Genomic DNA, 23,410 nt, shown 5'->3' with positions numbered 1-23,410 from the left:
TCATATCTATTTTTTATATGTTTTCAAAAATCTTTTTATCAAATAAAAAATTCTGAGGTAATTCGTTTTGTTGAGTAACTAATTATTTATAATATTAAAAAATATAAGGTTTTAAAATTTAAATTTTAATGGATTATTTCTTTTTGTTGATTTTTAATTATGATTTGGTTTCAAAAATATTCGAATCTATTTTGCAATATTTTTTATTAGTAGATAAGTATCAAAAAATGTAAAACAAGAACATTTTTTTATATGTGCACTTTTCCATTTATACATGAATTTGATATATGTATTATTAATTTAGTAAATCTCTAATTACACTTAAATAGAGAATAATTGTTGAAAATTTAAGTAAATCTTTGTAATCATTTAAGTTAACTATTTCAATTTTCTGGATAAACAGTTGAAACTAATTAAATGAAACCATTGCAATATCTAGTGATGAACCATTGTAATTGTTAGTGGTGGTAGTATTTGGTGATGAATCATTACAGTTTTTGGGGAATGCTATACCAATATATGATTCTTCGAAAGCAGTTAATTCTTTAGTAAAGTATAATTCACAAAAATACAAATAATAAAAAAGAAGAAGAATGCATGTGTAATTTACCAAGAACAACATGTTGGACATGATTCTTACAGTTGCTATGCAATCTTGTTTTGACTATACATATATTCTTACATGGTTTCAAATAAATTATGAGTATCCTACTCATCCTTATAAATTATCTTATCAGTTTAGTAAATTATTATGTTTAAATGCGTTTGCTTTTTAATTAGTTTTAAATATATTAAATTGCATTTCAAATTTCAAATAAATTACAAAAATAATAATAAGATATATATATATATATATATATTAATTGCTATGTACATATTTATAGTTTCTAAATTTGTAAAACAAATATAATTTTAGTGCATATATATAAATAAACATAGACAGGTGCAATCTATATTGTTAGTTGAAAACAAAAATAAACAGTTAAAAATATTAGTTATAAAGTATGATATATATATATATATATAATTTTATAAAATGAGTTCGCGTGCGACATCGCACGGGTTCCTTACCTAGTAATAATAATATTTAACCCAAATAATGTAAGGATCAGTCCTTTGCTGAGGATTAAAATGTGTTGATCCTTATTGACCTGGCACATCAATTTTATCCATAAGTGAAGGATTTCTTTTCTCCTCCATTACTCTCCTCCTCTTCTCCGCTGTGCCACCACCGCCCCGTACATCCCAGATCTCTCTTTCCGCAACCACCGCCTCCTTTTACACCTGCGCCGAAGAACCATCAAAATTGCGCCAGATTCCGCAGAGACTTTCGGCGACTCCGTCGCTCTACGAGATCCTCGAAATCCCCGTCGGCTCGACCAGCCAGGTGATCAAATTGGCTTACCGGCGGCTAGCCAGGATCTGCCACCCCGACGTGGCTGGAAACCGTCGAAATTGCTCGTCAGCTCACGCTTTCATGAAGATTCACGTGGCGTATTGCACTCTTTCTGATCCCGAGAAACGCGCCATTTATGATCGGAGGATCCTTTGCAGGCGCCGGCGTTAATTTTTTTTTCTTAATATCTCACATATTTTCAAATTTATTTTTTATTTTATTTTTAAGGATTCCTAATTGGATAACAACATTGGACATACTAATTTGATTAGAGTCTTTAACTATTTAAAAAAAAATACTATAATATTCCTAAGGATTCCAATGGTGTGAGTACACCATTGGAGAAGCTTCCCACTTTCACTACTGGTACATAAACATCGTATTGATGTCAACATTTTGTTATTTACCTTGTCTTTGGTTGTGTAGCAAAAGAGAGTAAGGGCTAAATGAGCCTATGGTGTAATGGACTAACAAGAAACATGCATGGCCTACCCACGCAGCATCTCAGTCATTAGTTATCCCATGACTGGACCTGTTAATCAACACAATGTCCAAACTCATGGCAGTGCACCCATATTTGGTGATGCTAATTATTATAATAAGTAAACAGTGAATAGAGACATAAGAAGGGTGTAGTTATCACGTTAAGACTTACCTGTCCACCAATCTGTCACTCTTTATTTTACACTATTTCTTTATTCTTTATTATTCCCCTTCTTATATAATTCATTCACTCTCCTCCATCTCTCTCGCTTTCTCTCTCTTTCTCTGGCCTCTCTCTCTCTCTCTCAGAACTTACACACGATCCAATGACAACGACCAACAACGTGAACGGATGTTTTGGAGACACAAAGCTGACCAAAGTGTTTGTAGGAGGATTGGCTTGGGACACTAACAAAGAAGCAATGCATGATCATTTCATCAAGTACGGTGATATCTTGGAGGCAGTCATCATCTCCGACAAACTCACTCGCCGTTCCAAAGGCTACGGCTTTGTATGTTCCTCCTTTCACTCTTTTTCTTGTCTTCTTGGTTTCTAATTCTACCGCTTTATTTTTTTGTTTCTTTGTTTTTTTTTGAACAAAGGCTTTTAGTTATAATGCATGAAAAAAATACAGAGCTTTGACTTTTTCAAGTCATACAGTTGTTGAAGAAAAACATACAGTTTGAAGAAAAATCATACAAACATGTTTATGATCACATCTTAACAAGTCATAGCTTTGAAAGAAAAACAGAACATTTTTTTGTTTCTTTCTCATTATTTTTAAAAAATATTCTATTTGGTGTAGGTGACTTTCAAAGATGCGGAAGCCGCGAAGAGGGCTTGTGAAGACTCGACTCCGATCATCAATGGCCGCCGTGCCAACTGCAATCTTGCTTCCCTCGGTGGCCGCCTTCGTAGATCTCCCACCGTGGCCTCCCCTCAACAAGGTTCATCTAAGTTTATTATATAAATCTTTCTTTGTTTACTTATAACCTGAGGATCACATGAACCAGTCGTCATAACATGTTGCAGAGTTGCCATTTAAGTCATCTATAGACTGATCAAAGATTGTAGTGAAAGTATATAACTTATACAGTATAATACATTGTTTGTATAGGGAAATTCATATATTCGGGTAATCGTTATGGGCATATAGTATGGTGCATGTGTATAAGATCAAATGCTACGAGTGTCTTTTGCAATATGGGAATAAAAAAGCAAATCAAATCATTATGTATCTGGTTTGGTGGAACATATGCTTGTTAACTATTTAGTTATATATCACAATGGTATAAAAACAAAATAAAAAAGTTTGATCTAGGCAGGCATGTTCATTCAAACTCAGCAAGGTTGTAAACTACTAAACATTCCAAGGATTTGAGTCTTGATTTGAATAGAAGCGAAACACTGTTAACTGATGCCATTTGAACTTTATAGAAATCATCTAACTTTTATAAAAAATTGATCTTAACATTATTATCAATTTATGATGTTTTGAGATGTGAAGGATCTAAGCACGTGGGTAGGCCCATGTCAGGACATGTAGGGAACAATCAAGCTCAATGGTACTACCCTGCGGGATTCGCACACCAGCAACATCAACAACACCATCATCAGACCGTTCCTTTCTATGGGTAAAATATTTTAAGTTCCACCGTCTAATCTTCTTCCAAATGTACTTGTATTTGATTAGCTCAGTTTTGATATTAAATTAAAGGTACCCTTCCTCCTATGTCGCCCCGAACATGACCTTCAATCAAGTAAGTCTGATGAATACTAAAATCGATATGTTTGAGTTTTGATCTATCCGCACTTATGAAATAATTTTGTTTGTGATGTTATGTAATGAACAGAAAGTTGGATACGTTGGAGGCACCTATATGAACGGATACTATGCACAACCGCAACCACAATCGCTACCACTGCCACAACCACAATATTACCACCACCATCACATGTATGGTGGAGGAAGAGTAATGGTTGGGGCAAACCCGATGATGCCTCTCTACACTGTCTATCCTTATCATCAATCTCACGCCATAGGTTTTCCTCAACCCTCTTATACGAAACCCATATCAGGTATCTATTGTCATTTTATCCTAAACCTTATATTAAAGCTAGATACATTTGGATAAGTATATATACTATTTGGCTCATTAAAACCCGCAACAATGTCTCGTTAGAAAAAGTATTTTAAAATGTGTCATAGTACATATATAATGGTTCAATTATTATCCAACTAGCATTTGTAAATTGTCTATCCATGTTTTACTATATTTGCACAAAATAAATCATGATGAGACCTAAACACACATGCATACACAAGTTGGTCACGTTGTTTTGATATGTCAGCCGTGGACTCATGTGCCCATGATGTGGTATCACATGGATCAACCATCCTCAGCTAGCTAGGCTCTGCTTTTTCACGTGGTGACTTGATGTAGCACGTGTGTCTGTAATAATTTAGCTGGATCCTGATGCTTATGAGTTCATAAATAACAAAAGGCACCTTACATACAAGATCTTCGTGTGTCAGAAAATATATCAAACTGACAATTAAAAATAGAGAAATTGCATTGCATATACAAACATAACCCCTTAATTTGCAGCGATGGAAAGTATACTTTTTTGATGTCGTGTATTTTCGTATTGTCCATACTGTCCCTATTTATATTTTCAAAACTATCTGGTCTATATATATTTACAACGCATGAGAAACTGTGTTGTGTCAGGAGAAGCACGATAATCGATACATGCATTCTCTAGAAACTGACTCTCTTCATCTCCCTTCTCCCCCCAAATTATTTTCTTATCTGTGTCAGGAAAGTGATTTGCATTTTCCCAGAAAAAAAAGCTTCTCTTTTGTTCTCCGTTTTCTTAGCATTTTCCTGAAGCCATGAAGAATGAATCGAATCTCAGAAAAAAAACTGTTACTTTAGCCCTTTTAATTTTAAAGGTAGATCCTTGCTCTCGTTTTGTTTTTTTTTGTTTTTCACTTTACTGATAAGGTTTCTGAGTTTATTCATCTGCTTTGCTTTATGTTCGTCTTCAGTCTCGTAGGAATCTACACCTTTTGCTTAGTTCTTCTGTGGATTTTGTTTCAGATAAATATTTTGTTTCATTGCTTTGCAACTTCGGAGCAGAGGAGGATCTTCTTCTTATCATGTTTTTTGTTGCCAAAGATGTTTGTATCCTGTGATATATGTGAAGTAAAATATGCATCTCTAGAAACATGAGTTTTGCCATTTCAAAATAAAGACAGTCAATTGTTCAAATAGCCGTATAACACAAATCTTAAAACCAGCTAAACATTGAGTGTACGGTTATGTCGGAGGATAACTTTGCTAACTTATGATTGATGTTCTCAAAAAATTTAACCATTCACGTTTTTATATAGATCGTACGTGGACTATTTTAAATTATATATTTTTATAAAAAAATATATTCTTCTAGTGTTCAAATAGCCGGTAAACAAAGCTATTGTTAGCAAATCACTGTTTATATACATTGTTAGCCAGCTAAAGTAACAAATATATTGCCTGAAAAGATTTGATTTGAATATGTAAAAATATTGAGCATGTGATGGTCTATTTCTGATGGTTTCATTTGCTTTGTAACTTCAGAGCAGAGGAGCATCTTCTTCTTATCATTTTTTTTGTTGCCAAAGATGTTTGTATCTGTGATATATGTGAAGTAAAACATGCGTCTCTTGAAACATGAGTTTTGCCATTTCAAATTAAAGACAGTCAATTGTTCAAATAACCGTATAACACAAATTTTAAAACCAGCTAAACATTGAGTGTACGGTTATGTCGGAGGATAACCTTGCTAACTTATGATTGATGTTCTCACAAAATTTAACCATACATGTTTTTATATAGACCGTACGTGGACTATTTTAAATTATATATTTTTATAAAATAAAATATTTTTTTAGTGTTCAAATAGCCGGTAAACATAGCTATTGTTAGCAAATCACTGTTTATATATATTGTTAGCCAGCTAAACTAACAAATATATTGCATGAAAAGATTTGATTTGAATATGTAAAAATATATTTGTTGGCCGGCTAAACAAACAAATGTTAACCGGCTAAACTAACAAATACGTAAACATTAGTAACTCATGTTAGATGGTTAATTATTATATTATCTTTTCGTATCTAACAGATCTCCATAAGGATACCAAGACGAACTGGATAAAGAAAATCTGCTTTGAAAATACAGAACAGTAATGTGATGCGAGACTATTAGTTAGTGTGATCATAATCTTTTGATGTCATTCGAAACCTTAAGGTTTGAGAAAAAAGCGATATCGGAGGTTTTGTGGTGAGAGAGAGAACAAGAAATTTTGAATAAAATAATACTTTTTGAAAGAAGGAGATTAGAAAGCTCATGTGTAAAATGGAGAAAAAGAGAAAAAAGTAAGCGAGAAGAGAGAGAGAAAACAAAATAATAATTTGTATAAAATAGTATTTTTTGAATATAGACCCAAACAATTATAAACGGTCCGCTGTATATATATGTTTCCTAATCATTACTTGCATGCCATAACTGCAAAACCCTTTCTGCTTCTCGGTGTAAAAAGAATAGCTATAGGGTTATCAATGTCTTTTCTCACCTATCGAAGCTGGGCCTTACTTCTGGGCTGTACATTTTTCCATTTCCGCAAATTCTCACTCTTTCTATATTTACGGTGCAAATCGCTCTTAAAAATATCTACTTTTGACTGTTGGATAGGTACAGTTGGAGGAGGAGGAGATAGCATAATGAAGAAAGCCATAAGTTGATGGGCTACACAACAAGTTGTTGACCAAACGATTCAGCCCAAGAATATTCATTTTCTCCAGCTCACAATGTTTATTTTTAATATAGAGACAAATCATTGTTAAACTAATTCCTTTACATTTCATAATTTATTCATTAAAACTATTTACTAGATTTTCTTTAAAAATAATTAAGGTCACTCTAAGGTCTTATTTTATTTTAAGATAATTATATCTAGTTTTAAAATATCATAAATCTTATTTTATTTTTTAAAAAATTATGTGTAAAACTTGAGTTTATAAAACAAATTTGAACTATTTATGAGATATAAAAATTTTAAGGATTAAAACGATAAATAAAAAATATTTAATAATTATAAATGTGATGTGTAATTAATGTAAGGACCAAAATGCAAAAAAAAAAAACTTTAAGTTTGAAATTTTGAAGAGTCTTCGAAATTCTAAATTTGAAATTTATTTTTTTAAGAGCAAAAATTTTCATATCTGAAGTTATAAAGTTTCTTTTGGAAATGTTTTAAGTGTGGTGCAGTAACGAGAACGTTGTTGTATATCAGAATTTGCTGCTGGCTTTTTCGTAGATTTTTGAAACTCAAAACTCAAAAGCTTCACAGCCATTTTTACTCCCGAAAAGGCAAGCAGTAAAAGAGAGGTAGACCCTCCAATTCTACTGCAGGAGGAACCGAATCATTTGAGTTGGAGGAAATTAATGACACATACTGGACTGACAGGATGATCTATAATGGTGGTGAAGAGCAAATACCACCTAATGAAAAAGAAAACTATCAAGTTGTGCCGGTTGAGTTGAAACCTGCTCACGTTAAAAGAACTGGTCGACCATACAGAAGACGGCAATCACTGAATCACAGATCATTAGTCCTCTTTCTCCAGCGTCAGGAAAACCAGTGGACTCTGATGAGAGTGCACCAGCTGAGCATATAATGAACTTCTCTGAAACGGATACAATACCTGCTGAGAAGAGCATGAGTAAAATGTTCAGGCATTTTAGACCAATAAAGGATTCAAAGACTGAACACGGAGAAAAAACGGGCAAGAGTAGTTTTTAGCTGTAGTTTTGCTTCAAGTAAAAATGCTTTATCGCCCTCTCTGTGTTTTAACTTCTTGTGTACCGCTTCCAATATTTTCGTTCATGCTCGAATATTTACATAATATAGCCCACTGGTGTGAAGGTTGATGTGTTGTTCATAGCTAGGGTCAAGGTGTAAACCTTTTCACACATGTATAGTGTTAGACTGAGAAGAACTGGCCATAGATCATAGATTCATAGTAAGCCTTGGTAGAGTCAAGCTAGGAAGTTTAAGACAACACATACATAGGATGTGTGTTTGTTCGGGTGATTTGTAGCTTTATATATAAAATAATTAGATGACTTGCCGCGATATCGGGAGATGATATTATTTAAATACACTTGTAATAAATAAGTTGTGTATATTTTTGAATTTACAATAATTTTGATAAATTAAATATGTTGATAAAAATCGATAGAAAAATTCTAATTGGTTAGTAATGAAAGAATAACATTAAATTTTATTTCATTATATTGATCATCTTAACATATGTATCTCATAATTATGAAAAAAAAATTATAAAGAGAAACTACCATATGAATTTTTTTTTGTTTTTGAAACTGACTACCATATATGAGTTATAATATATATCTAATATTTAAGTTTGAAAAGAATATATTATGTTTTTTTTTTCAGAAAGACTGAAGAACAATAATAAAATTATGAACACTTAATATATTTATATATGATAGAGTTTCCACTAATTAAAATCTCTTACAAAATTATTAGTAACATGAAAAATAAGCAAATTTACCTAAAACTATGGCGAACATGATAAATAAGCAAAATCACTTCGCAAATAATAGTATAGATATCACAAATACACCAAACTACACTTTCTCGTTGGCGGCAATTATGTATTTAAAAATTGGAGAAGATACCTTAAATACACCTCAAGCTAAAAATATTCTAGTATGTAAACTATCTTTCCTAAAGTACATATTTACAATATGACATACTTTCCAAAACTCTAATTACATTAGACATTTTGACCAAACAATGTACTCCACATGCTTAAAATATTTTCATTGGAGTCGTAGAAAGTATGTCATAGTGTAATTCTGTCAACTACCAACCGAAGTAACAAGTGTTATTGAAAAATAATAATATCGAGTCTGTGTGTTCAGATAACTCTGAATTTATATAAGACTAGAGGCATAGCCCCCGCGCAAGCGCGGAGCCGTGTACATTGATGCGTTTTGTAGATTTGTATAAAGAATTTTGTCGTTTGTTTTTTCTTTGTTTTTGAACTTTTGTTTTTTTATCTATAATAGTGATGAATGTAATAGTGGAAGGCACACAACTTGATTAGGTTGATATTAGAATAACCGGTATTTTTTTATGTGTTCTTGGTAATGATTTGATCAACCATCAGTATTTTTATCGCTTCCATATTCAAATGCCAAAGTTCCTTGGATTGATTAATGTGTACTTAGATAGTGGCTAGTATATCATTGAAAATAGTGTAAGGTAAAAGATATAAAATTTGGTTTTAAAAAATAGCAAATTATACGAACATAAATTAATTATTTTACCCCGAATTAATTTTAAAATATAGAATTCTAATAAACTTGTTTTAAAAAATTTAAGAACTCTAGAGATTTATAAAATTATATAGTTACAAAATTAAAAAATTAGTGGTTTTTGCTGGACTTTGTTAAAAATGTGGTGGAAAAAAAATTTGGAATAGATTGAACAAAAAATAGAATTTGATATAGTTTATGACCTAATATAATGATCAAATAAAATCTGGGTTTTAATGGTATAGTTGTGTGTTTTCATATTTGTCTTTTCATTGTCTGGTGTTGAAAGTAATTAAACACTAAAATATATATCTAATACAAATAAAGTAGTAACATGTTGCTTTGTAACATATTTCCTGTCAGTGCTAACACAAATGCAAATAACATGTTTTTTTTATCTTTTGGCTAATTAAAACTCTTAAACTCCAAAGAGCAAAAAAATCCTTGTCTTGTTGTCGTCAGTGGGATAGCTTCTGTTAAACTATTCAGATTTGTCTATTTCTTTTTATTCGTATACTCTGTTTTCAGTTTTCTCTTGTGCAAGAACATGTTCTTCTCAACCTGAGACAACTTGAATGGACTTAATGACATCACCAACTTTAACAGCCATAAAATCTTCATTTTGAGTAACGTAGCCGAAGATAGCGTAACGACCGTCCAAGATGTTGGAATTGCTTGGCGTCAGCTCACTCACTTTCAGCACCAAAAACACTTGGCTCGATCCTGGTCATTCTCAAACTCCTGTTCTGCATTACATATAATTTGAATATATATTGTGGGGAAAGTTTGATGTCTTACATCTCTGGATCTCCATGCCATCGTAGAAATGGCGCTCCACCAAGTCCACAAAGTTTCCGGCGGTAACAGGGGCGTTATAGCCATCGAGGACACTACAGAAAACACAATCCTCAAGGTTGGGGGTTGTCCTTGATCTTGACATTCATGTACACAGTGGCTCTTCCCTTGATAAGATGCATGTTTATATACTCTGCAGGGACTTCATAAGGGAAGCCATCGACCATGTCCTCTTCTATTCTGCAGAGCGCCACAGGACAGGAAGATCTCAGCTGCAGTCATCAAGAAGGGTCTAAATGAGCAAATATATCAGCTTCCTTACTAATCCAAAACCATATTGGTTTTTTTTATCTCTCATGCATTACACCTTTGAGTAAACTCATCCACCAACATATTGGAGAATCTCTTTCTCTTTAGGAGCAACCACATCTCTCTTCCAATCTTCGACAATCTGTCGCATATCTTGCACACTACTTTTGAATCAGTTCGTAACCATGATCCTTCTTCGCCTCAGCAAAACCCGCCACAATCATGCTTTTCCCTTGCTGCAATGATCCACTTGCTTGTCTCACATTCTACAACAACAACAACAATGGAAAAAAAATGCAGACTTGCATACATTCTTATAATAGATCATACTTGCTCTTCATAGCAGATTAACTAACTGACTTTAATCATGCTTACTTACACCTAATCCATACTTCTAGCCTTTAGACAAATCTTGCAAGCAATTAAAACACTGTTCTAACAACTTTTCTCAGACCACTCTCTGATCATCTCCTAGTTTGACTTACTCAGTTTAATTATTAACTAACCTCTTAAGATGACTAACGACTCTTTAGAGATGTAATGCAAGGTTGCCTCCTTCTTTGACTCTAAGTTAACTTTTTCTTTTTCTTTCTCTTTCACTTAAGACTTTGATTCTCTTCTTCTCTGCCCATTGTCTTCACTCTTTCTTGTTTGCAGGGTTTATATCTCGTAATCAATTCTAAACAGCTTTTTCTTAGGAGATCCAACCAAGTTTAGAAACCCCAAAACTGAAATCTCACGGCACAACTGAAATCAAAAAGTCATCCAACTTTTTTGGAAGGGAAAGTGGTCAGACATATTTTTCTTAAGTAAGAAATACCAAAAACATGAGAAGATGTTTAAATTAGGGACTGACCTGTCTTGATTGAACACTTTAGTTTGTGACAGAGCTGTAGAGAACACCAGACTATAAGACAAAAACAAAACCGAATGGGAAACAATTATCTCTCTTTCACTCTGACTCTCTTCCACATATTACTCCTCTTATGCAAAACTCCTAGTGAGGAAATAGACCACAAGTCTAGTCATTGCTTCACCGTTCTTAAGGTCAGAACCTTGCACATGACGAATTTGGCCAAGATTTGCCATTTGATAAAGAGCTTCACAATTAATAACGAAATCATATATAAATTTCTAAAATATAAATTAGCAAACGTAAATGAAAAAGCAGGCAGTTTTGAGTTCGTGTTTGCAAGAGATTGAAGATGTCAAACTTCCTAATCATTGTTCTAAATTTCATCTATAGCAGGAATGGATCTGTGGATCACTAAATTCTGTTGGAAGAGTAAAATCATGTCTTTCAAAAAAAAAACAGTGATCGAAAAATATGATGCTCGATAGTATAAGACGACAATACCTTTTCTGCAAGGATAAGGAGAGTGATTCCATAAATTTTCATTTTGCTTGATGTTTCGCGAGTCCAAGAAAAGGAAGAGGAGGCGACCAACGACAGCATCAGACGGAAGTATTTCAAAAGAGGATTTTAGATTTTTGAGAGAAAATAAATTGAGAAAGCGTGTTGGTGATGCTTGATTCCATTTTCCACCTCTCCGATTTATAGTATCTGAGGTTTCGCGAGTAGATACATACAAAGCTAATGCTTTGATTGTAAAATAGAAGGTAAGGAAGCGACAGAGTTGAAGACATAGGGGAGGTCGAAAGTTGAAAGGAAGGAGACGGCAAAAAGATATTAGATTCAAGCCTATCTGACGTGTCAAAATAAAATGTTGTGATTGGAAGAATATTTTTAGTGACGTGGATAGCCTAGAATTTCAGAATATCTTACTTTTAGTATTGTGATATGCTGATTTGAGTCCTTGATTGAATGTTGGACATTCTACGGTCATATTTAAGTTAAATTTTATCTTTTTTTTCTCAAATCTTTTGTTGTTGTGATGATTGAAAAATAAAGTTTATTGTCTTAGAATAAGTCATATTATCGATTGGTTTATTGTCTAAACCAGTTTTGGATTGGTTTAAGTTTGTTGTCGATTAGAGTAAGTCTTCCTAGTTTATAGGAAGCTCAGTATTTTCAGGGTTTTAGTTGTAGCTTAATCTATTTAATATAGTTTGTAATCGTGATATTTTTAAATAAGAAAACAAAGCATTTCAGAAACACTTGTTCTCTTGTTTTGTGTTCCTATGTTCCAACAATGATATGGTACAATAAGATAGTTTGACAGTTAGATTTTGTTTGATTATTATTTCGTTTACATTTGTTGATTTGGTTTCTAAGTAAGTTTGTTTACTCTTTGTAACTTTGCTGATAGTCAGGATCCTTTGTGGATTCCTCCATCAAAATTTCATACTCATATTTCCCTGCAAACACTTATTTCATCGTTGAATTGGTTTCCCCCATCACGAGCTTCCAAATTCAGACCCATCTTCCCTCGCAAATATATATTCAACAAATTTTTGATTTAAATGTAAATTTTTGTATTTAAACCTAAACTATTTAGTTAGATACACAATTAAATTAATCACTTTTTTGTTGGACATTTTATTGGTTTTACTTTAACTAAATTCCTATTATTTGCTAAGTAGCTTTTTACTGTCTATGTGAAATTCATATCTTTAAAAGTATAATTATTCGTTTAATAAGTCAATAGATTGCTTGTACAGAAATTTCTTTCAAGATTAAAGAACAGTGATGTTTATCTAATTTGATTGATTTGACTTTAGTTTAGTGGTCTTAGAGTTATTTCTGTTAATATAATGTTAGAAAAAAAAATTAGATGCTAGATATCCCTCAAAAAATTTAAGAATTTATTTTATGGTGGTTCCTCAATTCACTCTTGTTGTAAAAAGTTTTAACAGTGAAGTAAGTGATATTTTCATAAGAGATAGCTTGATTTTTCCTTTATGGAAACACAACATAAATAGCAGATCACCACCATCGTAATAACCTAATAAAAATTTATTAATAATTTAAAATAACATAAAAATATCAGTTTGCAAAAACAAAACTATTATTGCATTTATCAATAAAGCCTATGAGGGAAAAGACCCTTTCATCAAGCAATATATTTGAGTTAGCATTTTTTCGTTGTGAACCTATTAAAGTTTAGATAATTTTCATTTTCACTAGAATCTGAATTTATAGCCACAAAATCAATGAGATCATCTACATCATGATGTTTCTTTAAATTATATAATTTATATACATGATCTCTTGTGTTTAAAAAATTTCATATTTTTCTTCTTTGTATGTTTGCTATTAATATGTTTCTTAATATGATCTGCGATCGCGCACTAAGTTGATATCAGTAGAGTATAAACTTAATTTTTTTATAGTGATAACTATTATCAAAACCTACGGTAGTTAAAAACATACTTTTTAACTAAACATTGACAAATTAAAAATAGTAAATTACACACACCTGTTAAAACTTGTGATTTTTTCTTTTAACGCAAACCTATAAATTAAAATAATAAATTACATACACATATTAAAATCTTGGATTTTTTATTGTAACCGCTAAAAAGTGTTATTTTTTTGGACTGTTAATTTTAACGAAATCTAAAACAATATATAATTAACGAAACCCTGAACAATATAACTCTTTCTTAACATACAAGATATGATAATTTTCTTTTTGTGAAATAGTAAATAAGATAATATAAAATATTTATGTAGATCATACGTTGTAGTTATCATACAATTTTCTATATTTTGTAAAATATTATCTATTTCATTATTAAAAGAAAATTAGCTAAATTTAAAGATAAAATAATTGATGTTAAAACATTACTCTACATATTCTGCACAAAAAAATTTAAATTACTTCAAGCAGAATATTTCATATAGCAAAATACATTAAATTTAAAATTTTGATAGAATTTGTTGATCTATGTTAAATTTTTTTTTGACAATAATAGCTATCTAAGTAACTAAACTACCCGGTTCAGAGAGCCAAACCGGACGGATAGAATCAACATAAAGCATAGCTGAAAGAGAACTTCTTACACCACGTGTAAGTTTGTCCGCCAAGGTATTTTGTGCTCTTGGTACTGTTCCAGAAGCCAGGGAAGAAAAACTGCAGTTAAATTCTTTCAAATGTATAGAGAAAGCTGGCCATTCTTCAGGTGTCAACACCATCTTCACCAATTGAGAACACTCCGTCGCAAACACTACATCAAAATGTTGAAGGGTCTTCATGCACTCCATTGCCCATATTAATGCTTCACACTCAACATGCAGGGGTGACAGACATCTACGAAGATTCATCGCCTCCATTATAACAACCGTTGAACCAGCCATTCATCGCCCCCATCATAACATCTGTTGATCTATGTTAATTAATACATTAAGTTAATCACTAAAATTGTTTATAAAACTAATAATTGTACAATTTATTTATTAAAATTAATGATTCATCGTAAAATTACATAGAATATGACAAATCAGCAAAATCATTATCTATATAGTTATTAAAGGAACATTAGCTTAATTTAAAATAAAATAATACATGTTAAAACATTACTCTATATATCCTGTAAAATATATTTTTAAAATTGGTTCAAGCGGAATGTTTGATATAGTAAAATACATAATAAATTTTAAATTTTATATAATTTTTGAATCTCTGTTAATTAATATATTAAAATAATCACTAAAATCATTTATTAAAACTAATAATTCTACAGTACTAAGATATTCACTAAAATCTTTTGTTAAAACTAATAATTTTACAATTTATTTATTAAAATTAATGATTCATTTTAAAATCGTAGAGATTGTAACAAATCAACAAAATCACTTATCTATCTATATATATATAAAAATGTTGGTGACCCTCCTGTAATGCCACGTGGAAAGTCTTTCAATATAGGAGCGACGCGTGTCCACTAAGACTACGCGCTGCGTTTCATTAACTTTCTTCCGTGATTTATGTGGGCTTCGCTGTGTGTTGTTTGGGCCCAATAATGTCCTCGAGGACCCATGTCGTTATCGTGAAAAGCAAGACCCTTCATCCGCACCGTTCTGGAGTTTAGGGTTCATCACAATCTTCGATCTCCGCCATTAGAGAGGCTGAGATGCAGACAGAGGTCAGCGTGACAATTCCGTTCATTGGGGTTTCAATCGTGTACATCTCTTCTATACTCACTGTTTCATTTAATCGATGGTGTCATGGGCTTTGTTCGGTTATTGCGTGATGGGTTCTGAAGATGTGAGATTATCCGGCCCGAAGAGAGAAACGGTGTCCTTCTAAACCTAATACGGTGCAAGCGAAAAGACGAAGACGTTGATCCTACGTTTTGATCTCTGACGAAGACGTTGTTCTTACACCTTCTCTGACACCAACAATGGAGTTTTGGAGAGATTCAGTGGCTCAAATCGATTTGAAGTATCTCTTTCTGGATTTTCAATGGCGTCGTTTAATCTTCTTTTCTAATTGACCAAAACGTTATTCATTGCCTTTATGGCCTTCTTAACTCCATCCACCAAGATCTGACATTGAATGCAAGTTTCTCTTCTGTAAGGCGGTGTACCCGCAACTATAAAAGGTTAGCCTTTCTCCCTTAAAAACTATCCTCTCAATCCATGAAAACAACAATCGTTTATTGATTCATCGTATAGTTTCTATGTAGTTAGATGAGTTCCAACGAGCGGTTGCATATAGCTACGACAATGGTTTGAAAGATAGACTTGAGACAGGCATCATGAGTTTGGTTTCGCTATTGTTCTACCTCCCCTGAAAAGTTCCTAGCTTCTCTGGCTTCTTGAACTATATGTCTGGTTCTAAAAACTCTGTTAGAAAGTGGAAAGTCTTAGATCACGGAGACTCTGATGATGTGTTGTTCGCTTTTGCTCCAAAAAGGTCAGTCTCGATCCCTGAACATCATACTCCCCCTCTTACTAATCTTACAAGAGAAACCTCTTCTCAGTATTATGGTTAACTCATGTTCATTATAGTTTCGTTTTTTTTTCTGTTTTCAGGCAACACTCATGCTCAGGCCTGCTCATGCTAACCACCGTCAACGTCCACCGTCTCACCACTTATGTGACTCGGCGCAATCAGAATTTTATACTGCCCGAGTCTCCTCTATTGATTCGTTTCAACGATTCAACCACTTTGGATGAGATAACCGACTTACCTTACTAAGTTGAGTGCACTCCGCCATATCAGTTAGGTGAAAGGCTTACTCTTCCACCATATATTGTTCATCATGTAAGCATAATCATTCTCATTCTGTGATTTTAGCTCTCTTTGCATTGATCAACAACAACATTTAGTAATCCACAAATCTAAAGTTGTCCTCTTTATGTAACACAGGAGAGTTGTTTAGATTTGTAGATTTTTAGAATCGTAGAATTCTTTTTGTGTCACTTGAAATAATCTTGGGTTGACTTTTGTATGGTAGCAGAGTTGTACAGTCATGAAGTATCACTTTTCATGAATGTTCATTTTGCCAATGCAACCCAAGTAAAATGGTCTGTGCAGGTGTGGTTCTTGCAGCAATATTCATATGGTCCTAGGCCCCAGCCTTCGAGCAAGATCGTAGAGCTAGCTGAGCGTATAGCGGCATTGTCTCCAGAAGAGCGGAAACAAATTGGTCATGCACTCAGTAAACACCTGCGGCTTCAGGAACAACAAATGATTTCGTTCTAAGGCATGAGGGAGAGAGCAAAACAAGAGGCTGGAACCAAAAAAGCATAGGAAAAGGAAAAGCCTGTGTTCTTAAAATACCAGTTTATCTGGTTACAAGGCACTTTGGTGATCAATGATTCTCTCACAAAAAGTTAGTTTAAAATGCTCTGAAATACTGGTGGGATTCTACAGAATCAGCATCGTACGTTTGTTTGTGAGAAATGCAGGGTTTTACAAAGCTTATGGAGGGTGGCTTTGAGATAAGGTTGGTTGATGATGATTTGTGATTGTACATTTGTACTCATATGAACAACGTAGTATAGCTTTCCACTAGCCATTTCAAATTATTTGCTTATTTCCTTTTCACCTGTAAATCAGAGAGACAACTACCTACAAAATATGAAGATGTTCTATATCTTTTAAAATATTATGTTGCAACTTTGGAAACCCACTTTGAGTATGATCGATTGCTCATCTACATATTTACGGCGGGTGAATAAATACTAAAAAAAATCCTTTGTATAAAATACATGTTTAATTTCATCAAATAATTGAAAGCTAAAATGTTATTCTTAAATAAAAGTTATGGTGTAGAGCGGAAAACAATTTTATTTACTTACAAATTATATTGTAAATTTTGATTAACATTTCAAATAATAGGTTAGTTTGAGTTAAAAGTAACATTAATATTCATCATTATTTTTTGTTAGAAATTAGGAGCCCAGTCAAAATTCAAAAATGTAACGATTATAATTTTTGTCGACGTTATTCTTTTGTTAGAAATAATAATATACACTCGAAAGTATGTACAACATAAACTATTACAAGGTTTTTATTTTATTTGAAATAGTTTAAAGTATTAATCCAAAATTAAGATAATTAATATTATATTTTTGAAGGAGTTTCAAATATAAACATTTGTACGCTTATATTTAGTAAACAAATAATGTTGTGTTCTTCGTCTTACGAATACATCATAAAACAGTTCTTATGATATTGTTGATATTCATTCCGATCATTCCGGTATGACAAATTAATATAAATCACCAGAACCGAGTACGATGATTTTAATTGCATTTACATGTATCGAAAATACAATAAAATATTTTTTATTTATTTTAATATGTAAAATAGCCCGTAAAAACCAAAAAACTAGATGAACCAATAGGTTTATATTATATTAGTGAACATACATATAAAAGTATTATATTATATAGTGAATGAAAAATTGAATTTAGTAATTTGATATACATATACTGAGCATTTAACATATGAATAATGTTTTAGCAAAAAAAAAACATAGGAACCATTATTTTCTTTACTCATTTACATCGATTTATTTTTTAAGGTCCATGATTTCATGATAAATAGTGCTCCTAACTTATTCTTTTTTTTTTCATACAATAGCGCACATGACATATTATTATATATTACTCCTAATTAGCTATTTGAATAAACGAACACTTTGATATTTGAAAATTTTGAACGATTCCTTTTGTACGGTAAAAGGTTTTATTTCAAAGTATTAATACACCAATGCAAAAATATATTTTGCAAGATAATTACATGCATTGCAACATAAGATCTTTATTACATACAATCATGGATTCTATAAAAACATCCATGCAATATTATCATTTAGTTTAAATATATTGTTAATTCATACCGCAAGGTTCCATAGTATTAATAACTTCTAAATTAATAGTAAAACCTATCTAATAAATTCTAAATTTATTTAATAACGACAGACTGTTTTCAATTGAGTGGCAGTCAAGTTGAAGTATGACTTTCATTAGGAAAAAACTATCACATTTTAATTAAAACATACATAGACCAAGCTATTCATTCACTAACAAAATGTTGTTTTGGCTTAGATAATATAAGCTTTTCCTTAACATATTTTTCTCGCATGATCATTGCATAATTATATGCACATGAAGGACATCATTAATCCTATTATATTAGATTGTCTTTCATAGAATAATGAAAGTTATTGTCATTCTAATTCAGTCCAAAAATATTTATTAAAAATAATAACATGATCTCCGAATTCTATTTATTTATTTTGTTTATAATATTGTTTCAATCTACAATTTTTTTTAAAAAAATGCTTCATAAGATTAATATAAATTCATATAAATAGTTTTTTTTCCAACTCCCCGCCCGCAGGGCGGGCCGACCCTAGTTATATATATAAGATAGATAGATCAGAACATGAACATGAAGCTGAACCGTATTAAACCAAACGTAATATTTCTGTTTCATAACCGGGAGAGATGACACTTTGAGACTTGAGTCAACGTTGACGGCGTTAGCTTTAACTGTTACAAATACATTTACAGGAGGAGGGAGGGAACCCCCAAAAAAAAAAAACATATTGAGAAAATGATTTGAAAAAGGCTTCCAATTTCACGCCCTTTCCTCTTCCCTCCCACTTCACTATTTACAAGACAGAGAGAGAGAACCTAAGCCCATCCTCGCCGTGGAGATTCACACCACGACGAGCTCATCGCTATCCCTCTACGCCGCTGGATTTGCTACATAGCTAAGACATTAACCCCCAACGAGCGTGGTGAGTATGTTTCCTAATCCTATCTCCGATTCATGTTTATAATCGAAAATCTTCGCTTGTAACTTCTTCAGCATAGTCTTTTCTCAATTTAGGGTTACGATGTTAACTTCCTGATTTTGTGCCAGATCAATCAAACAAACATCTTCTGAAAAATGGCGAAAGTAGTAGCTCCTGGTGCTTTTGGCACTTCTCTACAAATGAGTGGAGGCTCCAAAGCTAAGCGAAAGACTCCCGCTGAGCTAAGAGTAAGTTGTTTTGTTTTCTTTCTCGAGTTTGCAAAGTTTGTTCATCTCTGATTCTAATGTTGTCCTTGCTCACTTACACAGGGAGAACAACTGAAGCGGACTAGTTTCGTGGACCAAGCTAAAGAATCCTTTGATGCATTGCGCCCTTGCAAAAGGTACCAAAAAGTCTTCAACTTAGTGAACTTATTTTTTCTTTTTTTGTCTTACTTGTGATTGATTGTCTTGGCAGTAGTATTGAGAGGGAATATGGGTTTAAGAAGCAAGAACAGTTGAAGAATCCAAAATATATTGAGATGCGTATGGATGAACTCTATCCTGTCAAAAAGGCTCGGCCTTGGATGCATTCTGGCAAAGATATCTCTAAGGTTTTACAACCTTCTCTGATTCTTGATAACTTTAGTTTTTGTGTGTGAAAAACTTATGAAAAATAGGGCTTTTTAGTTTAGTACACTTGAAAAAAATTTATTTTTCTTTACCACAGGAAAATGGTGTGAAAGAGCAATCCAGCAACCTATTCAATGTTTCTCTACTGTCAAACGTTGCTGCCACCAAAAGAGAACAACTTATCCGGTACAATGCCTCTGCCAATTTCTGTCTAGAGTAAGCTGACTTACTGTGTTTTAACTTATGTTAATGCTTTACTGTCTTAACAGTGAAGACAATGATGCGTCTACTGAAGTTTCTAATGATACGAACACCGAAGCTCGTCAAACAAATGAGAGCAGGTTTCGCAGTGTCACAGAACTTTCAACAAGGGGTGAAGAGTTAGCCTACTTGCCAGATATTGATATGGTATGCTTCACTTGATAGTCTTTGATCATTTGAGATGGTTAGTAAGATATTTTGATCCTAGTAAAACTGATGTCGTCTTTCAACAGACTAAAGCTCTGAAAGGACTTGCCACTTGTGCACAATTGTCGGTTCATCCTGATGATATAAGTGAGAAGTCTGATACTGCTTCATTAAGTGGAAATTTTGTATCTGAATTCCACATTCCTGGGGGAGAGATTCCTCTGGACCTTTCCATGAAGACTTATGTTCGACTTGTTTCCTCTTCCCCATTAAATTGGTGAGTTGAGCTATTTCTAATATTAAGTACATGAAATACTGTTTTTCTGCCTCTGAAGTCTGATTCAGTCTGTTATTTTCCATTTTAATACTGTTCTAGGTTACATAGGTCAATCATGAGTAGTACCTACAATGGTATGCCACAGCTAAACTCGTTGTCGTGTAATGTGGTAAATCAAGATAACAGCAGTGGTTCTGGATCAGCTGTGGTTTCCCAAGTGTTAAATTCCATGTCTCTACACTCATGGATTTATCCCCAGTCCACCCTGCCACCTTGTATCATTTCAGCATTGCTAACATCTGGACCAGACAGAGGTTTGTTAACGAGAGTTCATGAGCTATATGCCTTCTTATCAGTCATCTTCCTTCCAAATTCTTTAAAGAGATCTTCATTTTGTTGTTTTAGGTGAAGATGATTTCCTACAAAAGAGACAATTGGCATGGGAAGATGCTTTCCGAAGTCTATATTTTATGTTTCGGAAGAACCTCTGCAAAATATTTTATGGTAATCTCATCGTATATATGCCTTGTTTATATGTGATTTTCTTGCGGGTATAACACTAGTTTAATGAAGTTAACCACAATGGCACTGGAAACCTGTAGTGCTTTCATATTTTTTACATATGCATGTAGCCTAGGTGGAAGTTTTTTTTCCGCAGAGACAATGCACCTTCTATGTTTTGTTTCCGACATGCACTTTTTTTAGAAGAGTTAGGCATACACCTTGCTGTTACTTTTTTTGTTTTAGAATAGTATGATATATATCTCATACTATTGAATTGAAACTAAATTTTAGTTGTGCATTATTTGTATTGTAGTTTGTACTTCACAGTTTGTGGCAATGTTCACCGGAAGCTGTAAGTCAGGGGGTGTCAAACGCACATGCAATGCCTATATCACTCAGTCAACTAGAAGATTGAGAGCCATGCTTAAAGACCTTGTAAGACATGATCCCTTTTTATGTTAATCCTTTTGCTTTATTTAGTTTTTAGCAAGTTGTTTGTGTTTTACTTTCCTTTAAACTTCAAACTAGGCTGCAGCATCCTTATATGCTATATACTTTCTGTTTAAGTTTTGGTATGTGAACAAGTTCCATGATCGACTGCTTCTTTTGAAAAGACGAAACTTAAGTAAAATGTTGCGAAAATTTGCATAATAGCTAAAGTCACGGTGCTGCTTTTATTAGGAATTGTAGTCAACACATCTTTGCTTCGCTTTACTCAATTTTGAGAATCCATGCAAACCTTGTGTGTTCATTAGTACTTGACTAATACGATCTGAATATGTTATTGACAGGACATATGTTACTCTATGCCTCTTTGCAAAACTAAAATAGATGAGACCACAGTTGAAGATCTTGCTGAACTTTCAAAGATAGAGAATCATAACCTTGGCCAGGTTTGCCCACCTTCACTTACCTGTTTAGGAACTATACTATATTTCTGTCTAGGTGAATAGTCCACTGTTATGACTTATGAGTGAAGCACAAGCAATTGTAAATGGAAGAGAGTACTAGCGTTTTTTTCTGACTCCTCCTGTTAATGCATGCAGGCTCGTCGTTTGCGTTCCGTCTCAAACATAGATAATACTCCAGAATCGTTCTTGGCCTTTGAAGGTAACGAGAGCGTACATGGAGTTTATGATCTTCTGTTAAATTATAGGTGCGTATGAACATTTCTCGGAAACGAAGTTACATATCGGGTACATGTAAATCCTATTAACAAATTTACTTGATGTGTCATGCTTAGGTCGTCTTTGGGATTTCTTCTAACCGCAGACGTTCCTGTATTATATTCGCCAGTGCCATTTCAGAACGCTGCCCTGTCTTCTCCTGAGGTATTTTTTTTCTTACATTTTCACTTTTCTTTGTAATCTATGAATTCTTGACATTTTCAGAATACTTGTTTGTTCATCTCCAGATCAAGTGCACGGAGATGGTAAAAACAGATGATACAAGTTGCTGCATGGTCGAGGTGAAGGGTGAATATCTTCCGCCGTGGATTATTAGCAATATTTGTGCAAACGTGGGTGCTAATGGACAAAACTTTGAAGCCAGGTTCGTTCATGCAGAATTTGCTTCTCTTCTCTTCCAAACCAAAAACTGAAGTCTTTGCTAACATTCTTTGAACTTAATTCAGCTTTGTGACCGAGCCAACCTCTGTTAGCTTAAACATGGGTCTACCACAAATCCCTGAGAAAACCGAGCCAGAGACTTCAGTCACCGAAGGCACAGGAGAAACAAAGGATGGTGCGTCTGGCATACCCGGAGCAGTGATCTGCCCTCAGCTTCAAGCAGGGTATCTAAAGAGTTTGAAGTATTGCAACAACTTGAACACTGTTTCTGTTTCGCTGTCTCCCTCGTGATCTGTATTTGCTTAGAATCCTCTCTTTTTAGGTTTTTCATCGTTATATGTATGACCTCAAAGTCAACTTATCAACCGAATGTTTATTTTTGTGCAATTTGGCTGGACATACATATAAGATGCAACATATTAGAATTAAGAAACCTATTTTGGTTTGATTCCTGACTTTATTCATGCATGACAGAGTGGCT

At 33.2% G+C, this 23,410-nt stretch overlaps 3 protein-coding genes across 10 annotated transcripts; all 3 read left to right on the top strand.

Moving 5' to 3' along the window:
- Positions 1-274: 274 nt before the first annotated feature.
- On the top strand, positions 275-13,247 carry LOC103841379 (probable RNA-binding protein ARP1). 3 transcript variants are annotated; one of them, XM_009117906.3, is made up of 7 exons: positions 296-2,391; positions 2,686-2,827; positions 3,388-3,514; positions 3,598-3,640; positions 3,734-3,959; positions 6,620-11,947; positions 11,999-13,247. In XM_009117906.3, the coding sequence occupies exons 1-6, from the start codon at positions 2,206-2,208 to the stop codon at positions 6,667-6,669; spliced, it is 774 nt and encodes a 257-aa protein (XP_009116154.2). In that variant the 5' UTR covers positions 296-2,205; the 3' UTR covers positions 6,670-11,947; positions 11,999-13,247. The 3 variants fall into 3 exon arrangements, with proteins under 3 accessions (XP_033136727.1, XP_033136728.1, XP_009116154.2); XM_033280836.1 differs by lacking the exons at positions 6,620-11,947; positions 11,999-13,247 and adding an exon at positions 4,985-6,588 and having other exon boundaries at positions 275-2,391; XM_033280837.1 differs by lacking the exons at positions 6,620-11,947; positions 11,999-13,247 and adding an exon at positions 4,985-6,588 and having other exon boundaries at positions 285-2,391; positions 3,734-4,836.
- LOC117127831 (chaperone protein dnaJ 11, chloroplastic-like) lies at positions 1,037-1,567 on the top strand. Its single transcript, XM_033278513.1, has 2 exons — positions 1,037-1,062; positions 1,177-1,567. Exons 1-2 carry the CDS (start codon positions 1,037-1,039, stop codon positions 1,565-1,567), a joined length of 417 nt encoding a protein of 138 aa, XP_033134404.1.
- Positions 13,248-16,994: 3,747 nt separating the features above from the next.
- Positions 16,995-23,397, top strand: LOC103841376 (protein downstream neighbor of Son). 6 transcript variants are annotated; one of them, XM_018654052.2, is made up of 15 exons: positions 16,995-19,543; positions 19,669-19,788; positions 19,870-19,943; positions 20,018-20,153; positions 20,270-20,358; positions 20,442-20,580; positions 20,667-20,857; positions 20,957-21,171; positions 21,263-21,361; positions 21,675-21,796; positions 22,153-22,254; positions 22,408-22,517; positions 22,605-22,692; positions 22,776-22,912; positions 22,995-23,397. In XM_018654052.2, exons 2-15 carry the CDS (start codon positions 19,696-19,698, stop codon positions 23,218-23,220), a joined length of 1,821 nt encoding a protein of 606 aa, XP_018509568.1. In that variant the 5' UTR covers positions 16,995-19,543; positions 19,669-19,695; the 3' UTR covers positions 23,221-23,397. The 6 variants fall into 6 exon arrangements, with proteins under 6 accessions (XP_018509568.1, XP_033136725.1, XP_018509569.1 ...); XM_033280834.1 differs by having other exon boundaries at positions 16,995-19,547; positions 20,021-20,153; XM_018654053.2 differs by having other exon boundaries at positions 16,995-19,547.
- The last annotated feature ends 13 nt before the right edge of the window (positions 23,398-23,410 follow it).

The sequence above is a fragment of the Brassica rapa genome, chromosome A09, assembly GCF_000309985.2.
Source record: "Brassica rapa cultivar Chiifu-401-42 chromosome A09, CAAS_Brap_v3.01, whole genome shotgun sequence".
NCBI lineage: Eukaryota > Viridiplantae > Streptophyta > Magnoliopsida > Brassicales > Brassicaceae > Brassica > Brassica rapa.
The sequence above is the reverse complement of the archived record's forward strand: the minus strand, read 5'-3'. Positions and strand labels throughout refer to the sequence as shown.

Excerpts from the sequence above, each read along its gene's own strand:
- LOC103841376 (XM_018654052.2), top strand. The coding sequence starts at position 19,696 with ATGGCGAAAGTAGTAGCTCCTGGTGCTTTTGGCACTTCTCTACAAATG. Across the intron at positions 20,359-20,441 it reads AAAAGAGAACAACTTATCCG|TGAAGACAATGATGCGTCTA; the intron begins GTACAATGCCTC and ends CTGTCTTAACAG. Across the intron at positions 20,858-20,956 it reads TCCTCTTCCCCATTAAATTG|GTTACATAGGTCAATCATGA; the intron begins GTGAGTTGAGCT and ends ATACTGTTCTAG.
- LOC103841379 (XM_033280836.1), top strand. The coding sequence starts at position 2,206 with ATGACAACGACCAACAACGTGAACGGATGTTTTGGAGACACAAAGCTG. Across the intron at positions 3,515-3,597 it reads CAGACCGTTCCTTTCTATGG|GTACCCTTCCTCCTATGTCG; the intron begins GTAAAATATTTT and ends ATTAAATTAAAG. Across the intron at positions 3,960-4,984 it reads TTATACGAAACCCATATCAG|ATAAATATTTTGTTTCATTG; the intron begins GTATCTATTGTC and ends ATTTTGTTTCAG.
- LOC117127831 (XM_033278513.1), top strand. The coding sequence starts at position 1,037 with ATGAGTTCGCGTGCGACATCGCACGG. Across the intron at positions 1,063-1,176 it reads TCGCGTGCGACATCGCACGG|TGAAGGATTTCTTTTCTCCT; the intron begins GTTCCTTACCTA and ends TTTATCCATAAG.